Source organism: Pristiophorus japonicus, chromosome 2 (genome assembly GCF_044704955.1).
Source record: "Pristiophorus japonicus isolate sPriJap1 chromosome 2, sPriJap1.hap1, whole genome shotgun sequence".
In the NCBI taxonomy this organism is placed as follows: domain Eukaryota; kingdom Metazoa; phylum Chordata; class Chondrichthyes; family Pristiophoridae; genus Pristiophorus; species Pristiophorus japonicus.
The window spans coordinates 135,098,782-135,114,923 of record NC_091978.1 but is presented as its reverse complement, the minus strand read 5'-3'; the positions used below and the strand labels follow the sequence as shown (position 1 = coordinate 135,114,923).

General features: G+C 46.5%; 1 protein-coding gene across 7 annotated transcripts in view; it reads left to right on the top strand.

The window, feature by feature from the left end:
* Positions 1 to 16,142, top strand: part of fat1a (FAT atypical cadherin 1a) — a 227,293-nt gene that overhangs the window by 194,427 nt on the left and 16,724 nt on the right. For all 7 annotated transcript variants that reach the window (XM_070869564.1, XM_070869585.1, XM_070869574.1 and 4 more), the window contains exons 19-23: positions 5,785 to 6,589; positions 7,075 to 7,206; positions 7,375 to 7,532; positions 7,970 to 8,432; positions 10,910 to 11,063. In XM_070869564.1, coding sequence (XP_070725665.1) covers positions 5,785 to 6,589; positions 7,075 to 7,206; positions 7,375 to 7,532; positions 7,970 to 8,432; positions 10,910 to 11,063 — 1,712 coding nt within the window. The remainder of the gene's footprint in view (positions 1 to 5,784; positions 6,590 to 7,074; positions 7,207 to 7,374; positions 7,533 to 7,969; positions 8,433 to 10,909; positions 11,064 to 16,142) is intronic.

Below are 16,142 nucleotides of genomic sequence, written 5' to 3'. Positions count from 1 at the left end.
GTGATAGATTTGAGGGCCTGTTCTTCGAACACTCTTTTCTTCAGGCGGCCGAAAGCTGCACTGGTACACTGGAGACAGTGTTGAATTGTCTCATCAATGTCTGCTTTTGTTGATAAGAGGCTCCCGAGGTATGGGAAATAGTCCATGTTGTCCATGGCTGTGCCATGGATCTTGATGACCGGAGGGAAGTGCTGTGCGACGAGGACAGGCTGGTGGAGCACCTTTGTCTTACGGATGCTTAGCGTAAGGCCCATGCTTTCATATGCCTCAGTAAATACATCGACTATGTCCTGGAGTTCAGCCTCAGAAAGTGTGCAGCCGCAGGCGTCGTCCGCGTACTGTAGCTCAACGCCAGAGGTTGGGATGATCTTGGACCTGGCCCGGAGATGGCATAGGTTAAACAGCTTCCCACTGGTTCTGTAGTTTAGTTCCACTCCAGCGGGGAGCTTGTTGACTGCGAGGTGGAGCATGGCAGTGAGGAAGATTGAGAAGAGGGTTGGAGCGATGACGCAGCCATGTTTGACCCCAGTCCGGACGTTGATTAGGTCTGTAATGGATCTGTTGGTAAGTATCACGGCCTGCATGTTGTCATGCATCACGCGAAGGATGTTGACAAATTTTTGGGGGCATCCGAAATGGAGGAGGATGCTCCATAGACCCTCGCGGTTGACCATGGCAAAGACCTTTGTAAGATCGAAAAAGGCCATGGCGCTGCTCCCTGCATTTTTCCTGCAGCTGTCGTGCTGCAAAGATCATGTCCGTTGTAGGGGACAAAATTCGCATTGTGACTCCGAGAGGAGCTCCTCGGCCACAGGGAGAAGACGGTTGAGGAGAACTCTAGCAACAACTTTCCCAGTGGCTGATAGGGAGATTCTCCTGTAGTTGCCGCATTCGGACTTGTCCCCTTTTTTAAAGATGGTCACGATCACTGTATCTTTGAGATCTCCCAGCATGCTCTCCTTCCTCCAGATGAGAGAGATGAGGTCATGTATCCGTGCCAACAGTGCCTCTCTGCCCCTACCTTAGCGCCTCAGCAGGGATTCCATCCGCTCCCGTAGCCTTGTTATTCTTGAGCTGTTTTATGGCTTTTCCTACCTCGTGCAGCGTTGGGGTTTCACTGAGGTGATGGCGGGTCACATGCTGCAGGAGGGAGTCGAAAACACTCGAGTCAAAGGCAAAGTCTCGATTGAGATCATCTTCAAAGTGCTCTTTCCAGCAGGCCCTGACAGCCTCAGTGTCCTTGATGAGTGTTTCCCCATTCTTGACCAGCAGTGGGGTGGGGCTTTGGGAGTTTGGACCGTAGGTGGCCTTGACTATGATGAAGAATCCTCGCATATCATGGCTGTCGGCCAGTTGTTGTATCTCCTGTGCTTTCTCCATCAACCAACTGTTCTTTAGGTCCCGTTTTTTTTGTTGGATTTCAGCCTTGAGCCGTCTGTAATGTTGCTTTGCTGCTCGAGGCTCAGAAATGCTCTGCATTTGCGATCTATTAGTTCTTGGATCTCCTGATCATTTTCATCAAGCCAGTCCTGGTGTTTTCTGGTTGAGTGACCAAGTGTCTCTTCACAGGCACTAGTTATGGAGGCCTGGAAGGCAGACCAAGCGCTGTGGGCATTCAGCATCTCAGGGTCATCAAGGCACGCCAGGTTAGCTGTGAGGCGCTGGCTGTATAGGGCTCTCTTCGCTGGGTCTTTAAGTGCCCCGGCATTGACTTTTTTGCGGCACTGTTTCTGCTGTCCTCACTGTTTTGGGGCTATGTTAATGTCCATGATGGATTGGATTAGGCGGTGGTCCGTCCAGCAGTTGTCAGCTCCTGTCATGGCGCGGGTAATACGCACATCCTTGCGATCCCTGGCTCGGGCGATGACATAGTCAAGCAGGTGCCAGTGTTTGGAGCGAGGGTGTTGCCATGATGCCTTGTATTTGTCCTTCTGGCGGAACAGGGTGTTGCTGATGAGGAGTTCATGTTCTAGACATTTTGTCTCAAGTAGGGTACCGCTGGAGTTGGCTTTCCCTACCCCCTCTCTGACAATCACACCTCCCCAGAGGGCTGTGTCTTTGCTGACCCTGAAGTCACCTAGGAGGATCAATTTGTCTCCCGTGGGGATGCGGGACAGGGATGTCTCGAGGTTGGAATAAAAACCCTCTTTAATCTCACCCGCTGCATCGAGTGTTGGGGCGTACGCACTGATGACTGTGGCGCACTGGTTCCAGGATGAGACGAAGAGTCATGAGGCGTTTGTTAACCCTGCAGGGGGAGTCTTTAAGGTGGTTGACCAACTCATTTTTGATGGCGAAGCTGACTCTGTGAAGCCGGCGTTCTTCCTTTGGTTTTCGTTTCCAGAAAAAGGTGTAATCTCCACCTTGTTCCTTGAGCTGGCTTTCCCCTGCCCACCGGGTCTCGCTTAGGACAGCAATGTCGATGTCAAAGCGTCTAAGTTCCTGGGCAACTATGGTGGTGCGGCGTTCCAGTCTGTTGCTGTTGGAGTTGTCCATGAGGGTCCTAACATTTCAGGTCCCGAACTTCCAGGTCCCGAACTTCATGTTAACGAAGTGGAAGATGCCTGTGCATGAGTTCTTTTAACGTGGGGTGGCTGCTGCGCACCGGCAAAAACACGGACTTAGCTGAGCAAGGTCTTAGTCCAGTGGCAAGGCGACTGGAGATCAGGCACTGCTGGATGAGCCTAATTGCCTACAGCGAGATTTTGGCCGCAAGCTTGGCGCCGAGTAGCGCCCTTGATGGCAGGTGGCCCGAGGCTTGGTTGGGGGCAGGCATTAGGAAGGTCAGCTGTCCACTGGAGTTCCGAGGGATGTTTTAAAAGTTTCTTTCAAAGTTTTTCAAAGTTATTTAAAAGTTTCTCCAGAGGTTTCAAAGGAGAAATTCTCCGAGTTGTTTAAAAGTTTGAAAGTTTTCCCAAATTGTTTAAAAAGTTACTCAGTTTGATTAAAAGTTTAAAAATAGATTAAAAGTTGATTAAAAGTTTAAAATGGAAGTCAGTAGTAGGTTACTCCCCTGGCACTGCTCCATGGGCACCGCCAGCCCTCTGTTGTTCTGGGCCGGCCCCGGAGTCCCTTCGACCAACTCTGAGCTGGCCTCGGCAGCGATCCCGGCGGCCCAATCTGCGGAGGGGAAAGCAGCTGGATGTAGTTTCCTGTGTTGTCCTGGGGAGTCGGTAAGGCCCTGAGGTCAGTGAGTCGAGAGGTCGGCGAATAGCTAGGCCCTGTGAGGTCGGGAGTTTGGACTTGCTTGGCCCAGGAAGTCGGCGGGAGAACGCACTGACTGCAACACGCACCGGCAAGCCCTTCAGCCAGGGCTAGGGGCGGGAGAACACACAACGAACAACCAAATGCATCCAATATCTCTGCAGCCATTTCTCTTAAGACCCTAGGATGTCAGGCATCAGGTCCAGGGGACTTGTCCGCCTTTAGTCCCATTATTTTACCTAATACTACTTCATTAGCGATAGTGATTGTATTAAGTTCCTCCCTCCCTATAAGCCTCTTCATTATCCACTATTGGGATGGTTTTAGTGTCTTCTACCGTGAAGACCGATACAAAATATTTGTTCATAGTCTCTGCCATTTCCCTGTTCTCCGTTATTAATTCCCCAGTCTCATCCTCTAGGGGAACAACATTTACTTTAGCCACTCTTTTCCTTTTTATGTACCTGTAAAAACTCTTACTATATTTTTATATTTTGTGCTCGTTTACTTTCATAATCTATCTTCACCCTCTCAGTCATTTTTTTAGTCGTTCTCTACTGGCTTTTTAAAAAGTTAGCTGACGATAGGTGGAAAGTAAGTTGTGAAGAGGATGCAAAGAGGCTGCCAAGGGATATAGGCAGGTCAAGTGAATGGGCCAGAAAATGGCAGAGGGAATACAATGTGGAGAAATGTGAAGTTACTCACTTTGGTACGAAAATGGAAAAGCAGAATATTTTTTTAAATGGTGAGAGATTGGGAAATGTTGGTATTCAGAAGGACCTGGCTATCCTTATACATGAATCACTGATAGTTAACATACAGGTACAGCAAGTAGTTACAAAACCAAATGGTATGTTAGCCTGTATTACAAAGGGATTGGAGTACCAGAGTGAAGAAGTCTTACTGCAATTATATAGGGCCTTGGTGAGACCACACCTGGAGTATTGTGCACAGTGTAGGTCCCCTTACCTAAGGAAGGATGTACTTGCCTTAGTACTTCCATTATCCTTCCTTAGGTTCACCAGACTGATTCCTGGAATGGGGGCGATTGTCCTATGAGGAGAGATTGAGGAGACTAGGCCGGTATTCCCTAGAATTTAGTAGAATGAGAGGTGATCTCATTGAAGCATGTAAAATCCTTAGTGCTTGACAGAGTAGATGCTGAGAGGCTGTTTCCCCTGGCTGGGGAGTCTAGAACCAGGGGTCACAGTCTCGGGACTGAGACTGAGATTAAGGTAAATTTCTTCATCAGAGGGTGGTGAATCTTTGGAATTCTCTATCCCAGAGACTCAGTTATTGAATATAATGAAGACAAAGATCGATATATTTTTGGATAATATGGGAATCGAGGGATATGGGAATAAGGCGGGAAGGTGGAGCTGAGGTAGTCGATCAGCCATGATCATCTTGAATGGCAGAGCAGGCTCGAAGGGCTGAATGGCCTACACATGTTCCTATTTCTTCTTTACTACCAACTTTTGGCTCTGCTTGCTCGTGGAGCTGCTGGATTTTTGTTATCATTGAGTGCTGGGCAGCGCTAATCAAGTCCGAACCTGAAAATGGATCGGGCCTGCCACTGAATGTACGGGTGGGCGTAGCAGGGTGCACCACCTGTTTTAGGCAGAAGTTCAAAATCACCCCCAATGTCTACAAAATCCAATGTAAATCCTGGATAGAGATTGTTTTTTATGTTAGGTTTCTTGATAATTGTAGCTGCAGATGTTCCTATGGATGCCCTATGCTCTTCCCAGTTTACAGAAGCTGACGCATAGAAATGATGTAGGTTCCGAAGCTTAGCTTTGCAGCCTGCCCCCTCCCTCTGTTAGGGGCAGTAGGATTGATGTATTCATGGCCTATTGACAGGCTATTGTGAAGCTAAAACAGAAAATGTTCTCCGAACATTTTGTAAACAGGCTGTAAACATACCTATCCTATTGCCATCAATAATTTGAAGCAGATAAGGCTCATGGGAACCTCTTTGTGCTGTCACTGAAGCAGGTCTGCTTCTCTGAAATCGATGAACGCAGGGCTTTTCCAAAGAGTCTGTAACTGACTAGTGAAACAAGATGGACGAGATAAACTAATTTCAAGATTTATGCAGAGTGAGTTCTATTATACCTTTCGGAAAAAAGTTAATCAATTACTGTTTCAGGAAAAAAAAGTCTGAAACTTCAGGTCTGAAACAATAAATGGCTCTCTGGACTGCATTGTTTCTAAAGGAGTTTCAAGATGGATACTGAAATACTGTGCTTCAAGAAAATAATTTTGAAGCCATATTCTGTATTCTCTGAGATGTAGTTCTGTGAAGTATATAATGAATCATCATCATCGGCAGTCCCTCGAATCGAGGATGACTTGCTTCCACGCCAAAAAAGGATGAGTTCACAGGTGTTTCAGTGAAGGACCCGAACTACATCCTGAAGGGTGGAAGGTGCCTGTGCGTGGATTTTTTTAACGTGTGGTGGCCGTTGCACACCAGCCACCACATATAATGAATATAAATTGCAAATACGTGCATTTTATTATTTAAAAAAAAAAAGGAATATTCTGAAATACCGATTTAAATGTTCTTTTTTTTAGGTAACTGATAGTGGGCGACCTCCGTTAACCTCATCAACATTCATAAGGCTTAAAATTATTGAAGAAAGTATTTATCCACCAGCTATTCTTCCCCTGGAAATCCACATAACTACTGTTGGAGATGAGTATGCAGGTGGTGTTATTGGAAAGATTCATGCAACAGATCAGGACATTTATGATACTCTCACGTATAGTCTTCCAACATCCAACATGGAAAACTCATTTGCAGTTTCCAGCACTGATGGCAAAATGATCGCACATAAGCTTTTGGATATCGGACACTATGTTCTGAATGTCACCGTTACTGATGGTCGCTTCACAACAGCTGCTGATGTATCTGTGCATGTTAAACAAGTAACTGAAAATCAGGTCAACCACTCTATTGCCATTCAGTTTGCAAACATTACACCTGAAGAGTTTATCGGAGACTATTGGAGGAACTTCCAGAGAGCATTACGGAACATCCTTGGCGTTCGAAGGCATGATATTCATGTTATTAGTCTGCAACCTTCTGAACCACCTTCAAATTTGGATGTGCTCCTTACAGTTGATAAAGCAAGCAATTCCTTCCATCTGCCTGAAGTCCTTTTCCGCAAGCTGAATACCTCGGTGGTAGACATTGAAGAAATGATGGGTGTCCGAATACTGAAAGTCATTCACAAACTTTGTGCTGGCCTAGACTGTCCTATGAAGTATTGTGAAGAGAAGATTACTATAGACAGAAATGCTATGTCAACGCACAGCACTGCTAGGCTAAGCTTTGTAACCCCGCGACACTACCGAACAGCTGCCTGTCTTTGTAAAGGTAAGGAAGCATGTTAGAAAATCAGTCAGTCGTAGACTATAAAAATGTGTGAAGGGGCCAATACTACAGTACGGAAATGACTGTCTGCTTTATTTGGCAACAATTTTAAGCATGTTAAATATAATACTTTCTGGTAATGTAATGCAATCCTTTTTTGTACAACTGTCGGAGTTTTTCTGAAAAGCTGTTCGGCAAGACAGAGTTGTTTTTATATCCTATGTTGTAGTATTCCTGATAGCTTTCTAACAGGGTTCTGTCATGTTATCGGAATAGCTCACAAACAGAATAGATGCGTATAAAGGGAAAATTATCTTTTTTTAAGTGGAAAATCTTGGCACTGTTCTCCATTGTTTAAACTATAATTGTTTTGATGAATATATTAAATTTAATGTAGATATTGAAATGTTGATGTATCATCAATGATGCTGTGGAACAATGTGTTTTTCAGTTTGTGTTTTATATAGAATAATTTATATTTCTTCTAGGCAGCAAATGCCCTATGGTACATCAACTCTGTGAGGGTAATCTTTGTTCTGCTGATACTGAATGTGTACCTGATGTAAAGGAAGGAAGATATACCTGCTTATGTAAAAATGCCAAACATGGCCAATGCTCTGGTAAGGATTTTCAATCTAACCCAAGCTAAAACTTAAAAACCAGGTTTATTTGTCATAACGTAGCAATTGATGATGAAAGCTTTCATTTCAAAGTTTGCCATATTTATTTGATGGCTTTCTTTTTTGGTAGCTGCAGCTGGCTTTTACATCCTTGGTTTGCATTTTCAGGTGGTGCTTCTCTGTCATTCAATGGTAATAGTTACGTGAAATATCGACTCATGGAGAACGAAAACAAAGAAGAAATGAAACTTTCCCTGCGGTTGCGGACTTACCATCCGCATGCAGTTGTTATGTATGCTCGAGGAACAGACTACAGCATTCTAGAGGTACATGCTTCTCATAATATGGGGCAAAAATTACTGAGTGCTATTCTTAGGATTTGTAAAATTGCAATTTGTGCTATTTTAACAATTTTAAGCAGTTTACTTTTGTTAAAATTGCGCGCAAGAACTTTACATGACTATCTTAAATTAAACAAAATAGTGCCAAATAATTTCTGCCCCATGAGAAACTGAAGCAGTTCATGTTCATAAAATGAACCTTTATATTGCATTACTGGAAGTTACAGGTATTTGTTACTGTTCTTTAGAATATTTGACGTAACAAAAAAACAAACTACTCAAACTTGATCAGGAGAAGCCACATTCTATTGTGCAGTCGGGTTAATGGAATATGATGTGCAGAATACCTTTGGGTCAATAAGGGTCAATTTATCTTTACACTTATGACGATTTAATTTAATGCTCTCACTGCCATTTTGCAGATTAACAATGGAAGACTACAGTACAAATTTGACTGTGGCAGTGGTCCAGGGACTGTGTCTGTACAAAGCATTCAAATCAATGATGGCGAATGGCATTCTGTTTCACTGGAGGTTGATGGCAATTATGCAAGACTGGTTCTAGACAGACTTCACACAGCAGCTGGCACAGCTCCAGGCACCCTGAGAACACTAAACTTGGACAATTTTTTGTACTTCGGTGGCCATATCCGACAGCAACGCACAAAGCATGGTAGAAGCCCACAGGTCAGTAATGGCTTTAGAGGGTGTCTGGAGTCTGTCATGCTAAATGGGCAAGAGCTACCTTTGAACAGTAAGCCAAGAGTCTATGCAGTCATGGAGGAATCTGTTGAAATGTCTCCTGGATGTTCTCTAGTGCTTGCAGAAGGCTGCTCGAGCAGTCCATGCCTGAATAGTGGCACGTGCTCTTCACTACCCAATGGAGGTGAGTCAATCATTTACAAGTGTAAAAATAGTTATGATGGTTAGTGAGATGCAGAATTCTTTCAATGTGATATTTAGCAACTCCTATAATGTATGTAATAATATTGCAATCATAACCAGTTTTCAGTTGACGGTTGGTGAATTGAGTAAAGATAAACCATGCAGAAACTTGGTATGACCAGCAATAGAATTGTTCGTCCAGGCCTGTAACAAAGTGTTTAATAATTTAAGAACATTAGAAAGCTTGGAATAAGAGACAGCCCATCAGGTCTGCTGAGCAGGCTATCTCCAATCTATTATGAAATCTGCTCCAAACATTTAGTCGCCTGAGACAAAGCTCTGTACAAAAAAAGCTCATTGATCCCAAGTAAAACTCCAGCTTATTTATCCATCTTCAATTTTCCAGTTTTCAACCCTAACCTACTTTTCCCCAGACAACATATATGCTCATTTTAGTCTGTGGAATATTTTGCCATCTCCAATTATACTTGGTCCATAAATCTATGAAATCCCAACTTTAACCCAGTGTGTATCTTGACCCTTTTAGAAGGAGCTAGCAATCTCACCATTGACTGCTTTTGCCAGGAATCTGTTTTGTCTAATCTACTACTGTATAAGGAGGGAAATATTTTAAACCTGTGTCCTCTAATTCAGTGCTTCCAATCCAAGTCAAGTAGCCTATTTATATTTACATTATTTATGCCTCTCAGTACTCGAAAGACCTGGATCCTGGTTTTATATTCAGTGTAAATGTTTTGGGCCATTGGGACTTACAAATGTTGCAATTGGCTGTCATTTATTTTTCAATCTTGGAATTATTGACATCTTACAGAATGAGGATAACCTTACTACTCTGTGTGGCTGGCTTTTCCACAAAGATTCTTGACCATTAATAATATGTTTGTGTTTGTTAATCAGTGTCTTGATTATTCCAGTTACCTAATTAAAAATAAAAAAGCCTAAAATTATTTTGTCATACTTGAAAGGGCAAAAGTTCAGGTGCACCAGTTTTTAGCTGGTACTTGCCACTATACATGGAGTCGATCCATTTTCAGGACTTTGAATTTTTTTCAAGGTCCTGCAGGAAATGGATCATAATGGGGGCGGGCCTTAGACTCAAAGCCAGGCTGACTGGCTGAAAATGGGTTGGAAGATCTGCCCACCGCTGTCAATCACTTGGTGACGTCACAGCGCGTGTGCATCACCACACTCTCTCCCCTCCGTTAAAGGGAAGAGATTCTGGCTAATTTTTAGCTTTGGCCACTGGGAATCCAGGGAACGTTTTGGGGTACCAGGCTGTCCATTTGCGGCCTGACCAAATCCGGGGCCAGTATTTTGCCGGCCAATCAGCAAGTTGGCCGTCAAAAATTCTTGAACTGTGGCTGAGGCAGTGGGCCCTCCCCTTTATTTTTATTGTTGTTTTATTTATTTCACTGGTGGGATCCAGGCCAAAAAATCCCCAACCTGAATTTAGGTCGGGTCGGCCTGTTGACCCCAAAGCGGCGGCCATTCGATTTTTCGGAATGGTCGCCGCAAACGGGCACTAACTGGTCTCTTTGAGACTCTGAATTTTGTCCCCGAAGTCTTCTACAGTCAGAATGTATAAAAAGGTCAGCTGATATACTTAAGATCACTAGTATGTGACATTGGCTTTGGATCTGATTTAAGCTGCTAGTTTTATGACGCTTGAATTAAATAGTCACAGAGCAGAAATCCATTTCCTCATGAATAAACCGGTCTTACATTCTGCACATCGAATAAAATATGCCAATCTATTCAGAAGATCAATCATAATACAAACAACCATTCTCCTTTCAGATTTTTTTTTTACAAGGTATTAAAATTTCAACTACCTCCGAGAAGATTTTAATATTATAAAAGTTAATGTTCTTAATAACACCACATAAGTGAACAAGGAACTTCAACTAATAAGCTCTATGAAAGCATTTAATATAGCAATACCTCAGAATTCTGGATGTTGCTCTGCACTAAACAGATCTGCAGACAATATGGAGCTTGGTCTGTGACCTCTGTTTATTTAGAGCACGAGTGGTTTTATGGTTTTTGCTGGGCGAAAGATTAACGGACTTCATTTTATCTGAGGTGATAGATGACTTAAAAATTCACATGGAACAGTGACCTCTACTTTTGTATCCTGGCTGTTGTCACCTTATTTGCTGGATAGTGGGCTTGTTAGAAAATCCAGCTGCTACTCAATGTCAAAAGAATGAGCAGCATTGAAAATTTAGATCGGTTGACAATTGCATTTTAATGTATTGGAAGGCCAGATTTTTGGATGTTAGGGGAGATAATTTCAACATTGGTATTGGCAACTATTGCTATATGATAATTTAAAAAAATATATAATTCTGATAGCTGAGAATACTTTATTTCTTATTACAGTTTTAATATTGGTAGTTTTATTAATTCCTTAATTGTCTTTAGTTACCCATTCTACGTGAACTTCTATGTTTACAGGTTACTTTTGCAAATGTACGCCTCTGTTTATGGGTATTCATTGTGAGGTTGGTGTTAGCCCTTGTGCCTCTAACCCATGTCTATATGGTGGAACTTGCATTCCAGTGAATGATGATTATATCTGCCAATGTAGAGGACAGTATACAGGACAAAGGTTAGTTTTTCTGTCATATCCTAGACAGAATTTTAATTGAAATTGTAAATTGGGCAAAGTATTTTGTTAAACTGAAAATGTATAAGCTGGTACCATCTTTTCCTGACATTTATTGAAGTACATTGAGTTTAAAATATATTACCGAGATTGAAAGCACATGTGTATGTTTTGGAGGCTGTTATCTAAGTTTTAAACTGACTACATTAGTTAATAAATTTTAGAGATGATTCTGGCACAATAATGTATTCATTATATTTCTGATATTTAGAATATATGTAGTCAATTTTTTCTCTGCATTATCTTTAGCAAAATCATGACTGCATCCTTGATAAACAACACAACAATGTTGATGCAAATAGTGCACAGAGGGCACCTCCCCTTTGTTTTTGGTGGACAGTTGGGCTATTTGCCCAACTTCTGCCCAGCAAATGCCCTTGAAATTCTTACTGATGAGTTCACAATAAAGGATGAAACTCAGTGCTGTGTACAATGAGCAAATGTGACCTTAGCTTCTTTAATAAGACTCCAGAGTGCAGATACCTCATGGGTGGCCTGCTTATATACCGTGCTCCCAAAGGATGCTGGGATCCCTTGGGACTTCAGCAGGTAGGCCCTCTGGTGGTAATGTAATACAGGTTACAAGGGGTTAAATACATAACATCACTCCCACATAAAGTCAATATACACTTATTTACAAGGTGAGACGATCTGGGGCTTTTCGCTCCCTCGTCGATCGTCTCAGTACAAATGCGGATGTGGGTAGGTTGGTCAGTTCTTCACTGGACTGTTGGGCAGCTGGCCTTGCCGGGCTGCTGGGAATGGTGAGTTCGGTTTTGTTGGTCAACCATGATGTCAGTTGCCACGTGTGTGTGTGTGTTGGAGGGTCAAAGTTGGTGGTATCTTCTTCCGGTTGTTCGTAGCTGTTGTAGTCCATTGGCCAATTTGACCTGAAACACCCTATTCCCCTCTTTGGCTATGACAGTGCCAGCGAGCCATTTGGGACCATGTCCATAATTGAGTACAAACACAGGGTCCTTGACCTCAATATCGCGTGACAAATTTGCGCGGTCATGGTACACACTTTGTTGATGCCGCCTGCCCTCCACGTGATCATGGAAATCAGGGTGGACAAGAGAGAGCCTTGTTTTGAGCGCCCTTTTCACGAGCAGCTCGGCTGGGGGAACCCCGGTGAGTGAGTGGGGTCTGGTGCGGTAGCTGAACAGCACTCGGGATAGTCGGGTCTGCAGGGAGCCTTCCGACATGCGTTTCAAGCTTTGCTTGATGGTTTGAACTGCCAGGCCGTTGGATGCGGGCTTGACATGCTTGATTCCATTGCGGGTCATGAATTCCTTGAATTTAGCACTGGTGAAACACGGTCCACTGTCGCTGACTAGGACATCAGGCAGGCCGTGCATGGCCAACATAGCTCGTAGGCTTTCAATAGTGGACGAGCTTACAGACATTATTGCACATTCAATCCATTTTGAGTAAGCATCCACGGCAACCAAGAACATTTTGCCTAGAAATGGGCCCCCATAGTCCACGTGGATCCTCGACCCCAGTTTGGATAGCCACGACCGCAAACTTAGTGGTGCCTCTCTGGGTGCATTGCTCAGCTGAGAGCAAGTGTTGCACTGGCGTACGCATGACTCTAAATCTGAGTCGATGCCGGGCCACCACACATGGGATCTAGCTATGGCTTTCATCATTACAATGCCAGGTTGGGTGCTGTGCAGTTCACAAATGAACGCTTCTCTGCCTTTCTTGGGCACGACCATGCGATCACCCCACAGCAGACAGTCCGCCTGCAGGGATATTTCGTCTTTGCGCCTGTGGCACGGCTTAATTGCCTCCTGCATCTCCGCTGGGACACTGGACCAGCTCCCATGGAGGACACAGTTTTTTTTACCAAGGACAGTAAAAGATCCTGGCTGGTCCAGGTCCTGATCTGGCGGGCCGTAACGGGGGACTTTTCATTTCCGAATGCATCCATTACCATGAGCAAGTCTGCTGGCTGTGCCATTTCCACTCCGGTGGTGGGCAATGGCAGCCGACTGAGAGCATCAGCGCAGTTCTCTGTGCCCGGTCTGTGGCAGATTAAATAGTTGTATGTCGACAGCGTGAACGCCCATCTTTGGATGCGGGCAGAGGCATTGGTGTTAATCCCTTCGCTCTCAGAGAACAGCGATATGAGCGGCTTGTGGTCAGTTTCAAGCTCAAACTTGAGGCCAAATAAGTACTGGTGCATTTCTTTACCCCGTAATCCCACGCCAGAGCCTCTCTTTCAATCATGCTGTAGGCCCTTTCGGCCTTGGACAAATTCCTGGATGCATACGCGATCGGTCGCAAAATCCCCGATTCGTTAGCCTGTTGTAACACACACTCGACCCCGTATGACGACACATCGCAAGCTCGCACTAATCGTTTACAAGGTTATACAGGACAAGCAGTTTGTTAGAACACAACAGATTCCTGGCTTTCTTAAAGGCAGCCTCTTGTGAATTCCCCTATACCCAGTCGTCTCCCCATGTAGGGGATCGAGCAGGGTGCTTAACCCAGGTAGGAAATTACCGAAATAGTTAAGGAGTCCCGGGAATGACCGCAGCTCCGTCACGTTCTGTGGTCTCAGCGCGTTGTTGATGGTCTCCGTCTTGGCGTCGGTGGGTCTGATGGCGTCTGCTGCGATTCTTCTGCCCAAGAACTCGACCTCCTGCGCCAGGAAAACACACTTCGAGCATTTCAACCTGAGCCCCACGCGATCCAACCGACTAAGAACCTCTTCCAGATTCTTCAAGTGCTCAATGGTGTCCCGACCTGTAACCAGCATATCGTCCTGGAAAACCACGGTGCGAGGAACCGACTTTAGCAGGCCCTCCATGTTCCGTTGGAAGATTGCCGCGGCCGACCGAATCCCAAATGGGCATGTGTTATAGATGAAGATACCTTTGTGCGTGTTGATGCAGGTGAGGCCTTGCGAAGACTACTCCAGCTCCTGCGTCATGTAGGCAGAGGTGAGGTCCAGCTTGGTGAACGTCTTCCTTCCATTCAGGGTCGCAAATAGGTCGTCTGCCTTGGATAGTGGATACTGGTCCTGTAGCGAAAAACGGTTAATCATTACTTTATAGTCCCCACAAATTCTAACCGTGCCGTCCTCTTTAAGTACCGGGACAATCGGACTAGCCCACTCGTTGAATTCCACCGGCGTGGTGATGCCTTCTCGCTGCAGCGTGTCCAGCTCAATTTCCACTTTCTCACGCATCATATATAGTACCACCCGTGCCTTGTGGTGGACGGGTTGCGTACCGGGAACCAAATGGATCTGCACTTTCGCCCCCGAGAAGCTCCCAATGCCTGACTCGAACAACAATGGAAACCTGCTCAGAACCTGGGTACGTGAGGCGTCGTCGACGGACAAAAGCGCTCAGATGTCGTCCCAGTTCCAGCGGATTTTCCCTAGCCAACTTCTGCCAAACAATGTGGGGCCATCCCCTGGCACAATCCACAGCGGGAGTTTGTGTACTGCTCCATCATAGGAGACTTTGACTTCTGCACTGTCAATTACAGAGATTAATTCCTTGGTGTAAGTCCTTAGTTTGGTGTGAATGGGGCTGAGCTTGGGCCTGTGTGCCTTGTTGCCCCACAGCCTGTCGAAGGCCTTTTTACTCATTATGGACTGAATCGCACCCGTGTCCAGTTCCATAGATACAGGAATTTCGTTTAGTTCAACTTTCAACATTATTGGTGGACATTTCTTGGTTAATGTGTGTACCCCGTACACTTTGGCCTCCTCGGTATGAGTCTCCAATTCAGCCTGATCCATGGTGGATCGATCTTTCTCTGCGACGTGGTTTGCAGGGTTTGTAGCTCACCTGCACATTCGCTGGAGGTGTCCCATTGTTCTGAAACCGTTGCACACATTGGGCCCAAGTTTCCACACGCGCCTAGAACGGCGCAGTCCCGACCTGGACGCCCGTTTTTCGCGTCACAAAGTGCGCCTAAAAAAATCCTCGGTATTCTCCACTTACTTGCAGGTCCTCTGGCCCTCGGCGCAGCCAGCACGAGCTGTGGGGGGGCGGAGCCAGGTCCCTGCGCTGAAAACAGTGCCGGGACCTCTGCACATGCGCGCTACAGTCGGCACGCAAGTGCAGTAGCTCCAGGCGCCGAACTGTGTGGGAGGGGCCCGAAGCACGCAGCCCCTAGCCCTGGCTGAATGGCCTCACTGGGGCTGCATGAATAAGGCTCCTCCCACGGCCAGCTCCTGCCCCCCCCCCCGACCAGACCTGACACTCGCTCCCTGCCCCCCCCCCCTGCCTCCGGACCAGACCCGACACCCGCTCCCCCCCCCCCCCCCCCCCCCCCCGGCCTCCGGACCAGACCCGACACCCGCTCCCCCCCCCCCCCCCCCCCCCCCCCCCCCCGGCCTCCAGACCAGACCCGACACCCGCTCCCCCCCATCCTGCCTCCGGACCAGACCCGACACCCGCTCCCCCGCTCTGCCTCCGGACCAGACCCGACACCCGCTTCCCCCCCCCCCCCCCCCCCCCTGTCTCCGGACCAGACCAGACCCGACACCCGCTCCCTGCCTCCGGACCAGACCAGACACCCGCGCCCCCGCGCTCCTGCTCCTGTTCCCGCTCCCCGACTGGACCCGACCCGACCCAACCCGTGCTCCTGGACCCGACCCGACCTGCATTCCCACCCCCCGACCCGACCCCCCCACTGGACCCGACCTGATCTCCCCCCCCCCCCCCCCCCCCCTCCCTCCCTCCCTCCCTCCCTCTCTCTCTCTCTCTCTCTCTCTCCGCCCCCCCTCCCTCTCTCTCTCTCTCTCCCTCCGTTCCTCTCCCTTCCCCCCCCCCCTCTCTCTCCCCCTCTCTCTCCCCCTCTCTCTCTCCCCCCCGAACCGACCCGACCCGACCCGACCCAACGCCACCTACCTGTAAATCTGGTGCTGGGGACGGGCCCTGCCCGAAGTCTCGGGCCGGCCCGTTCAGCCTTCGGTCCCGAAAGGCCTGCCTGAAGCACTTTCACACAGGTAGGAAGATGGTTTATTTAATCTTTTCTTTGCTTATAAATGTT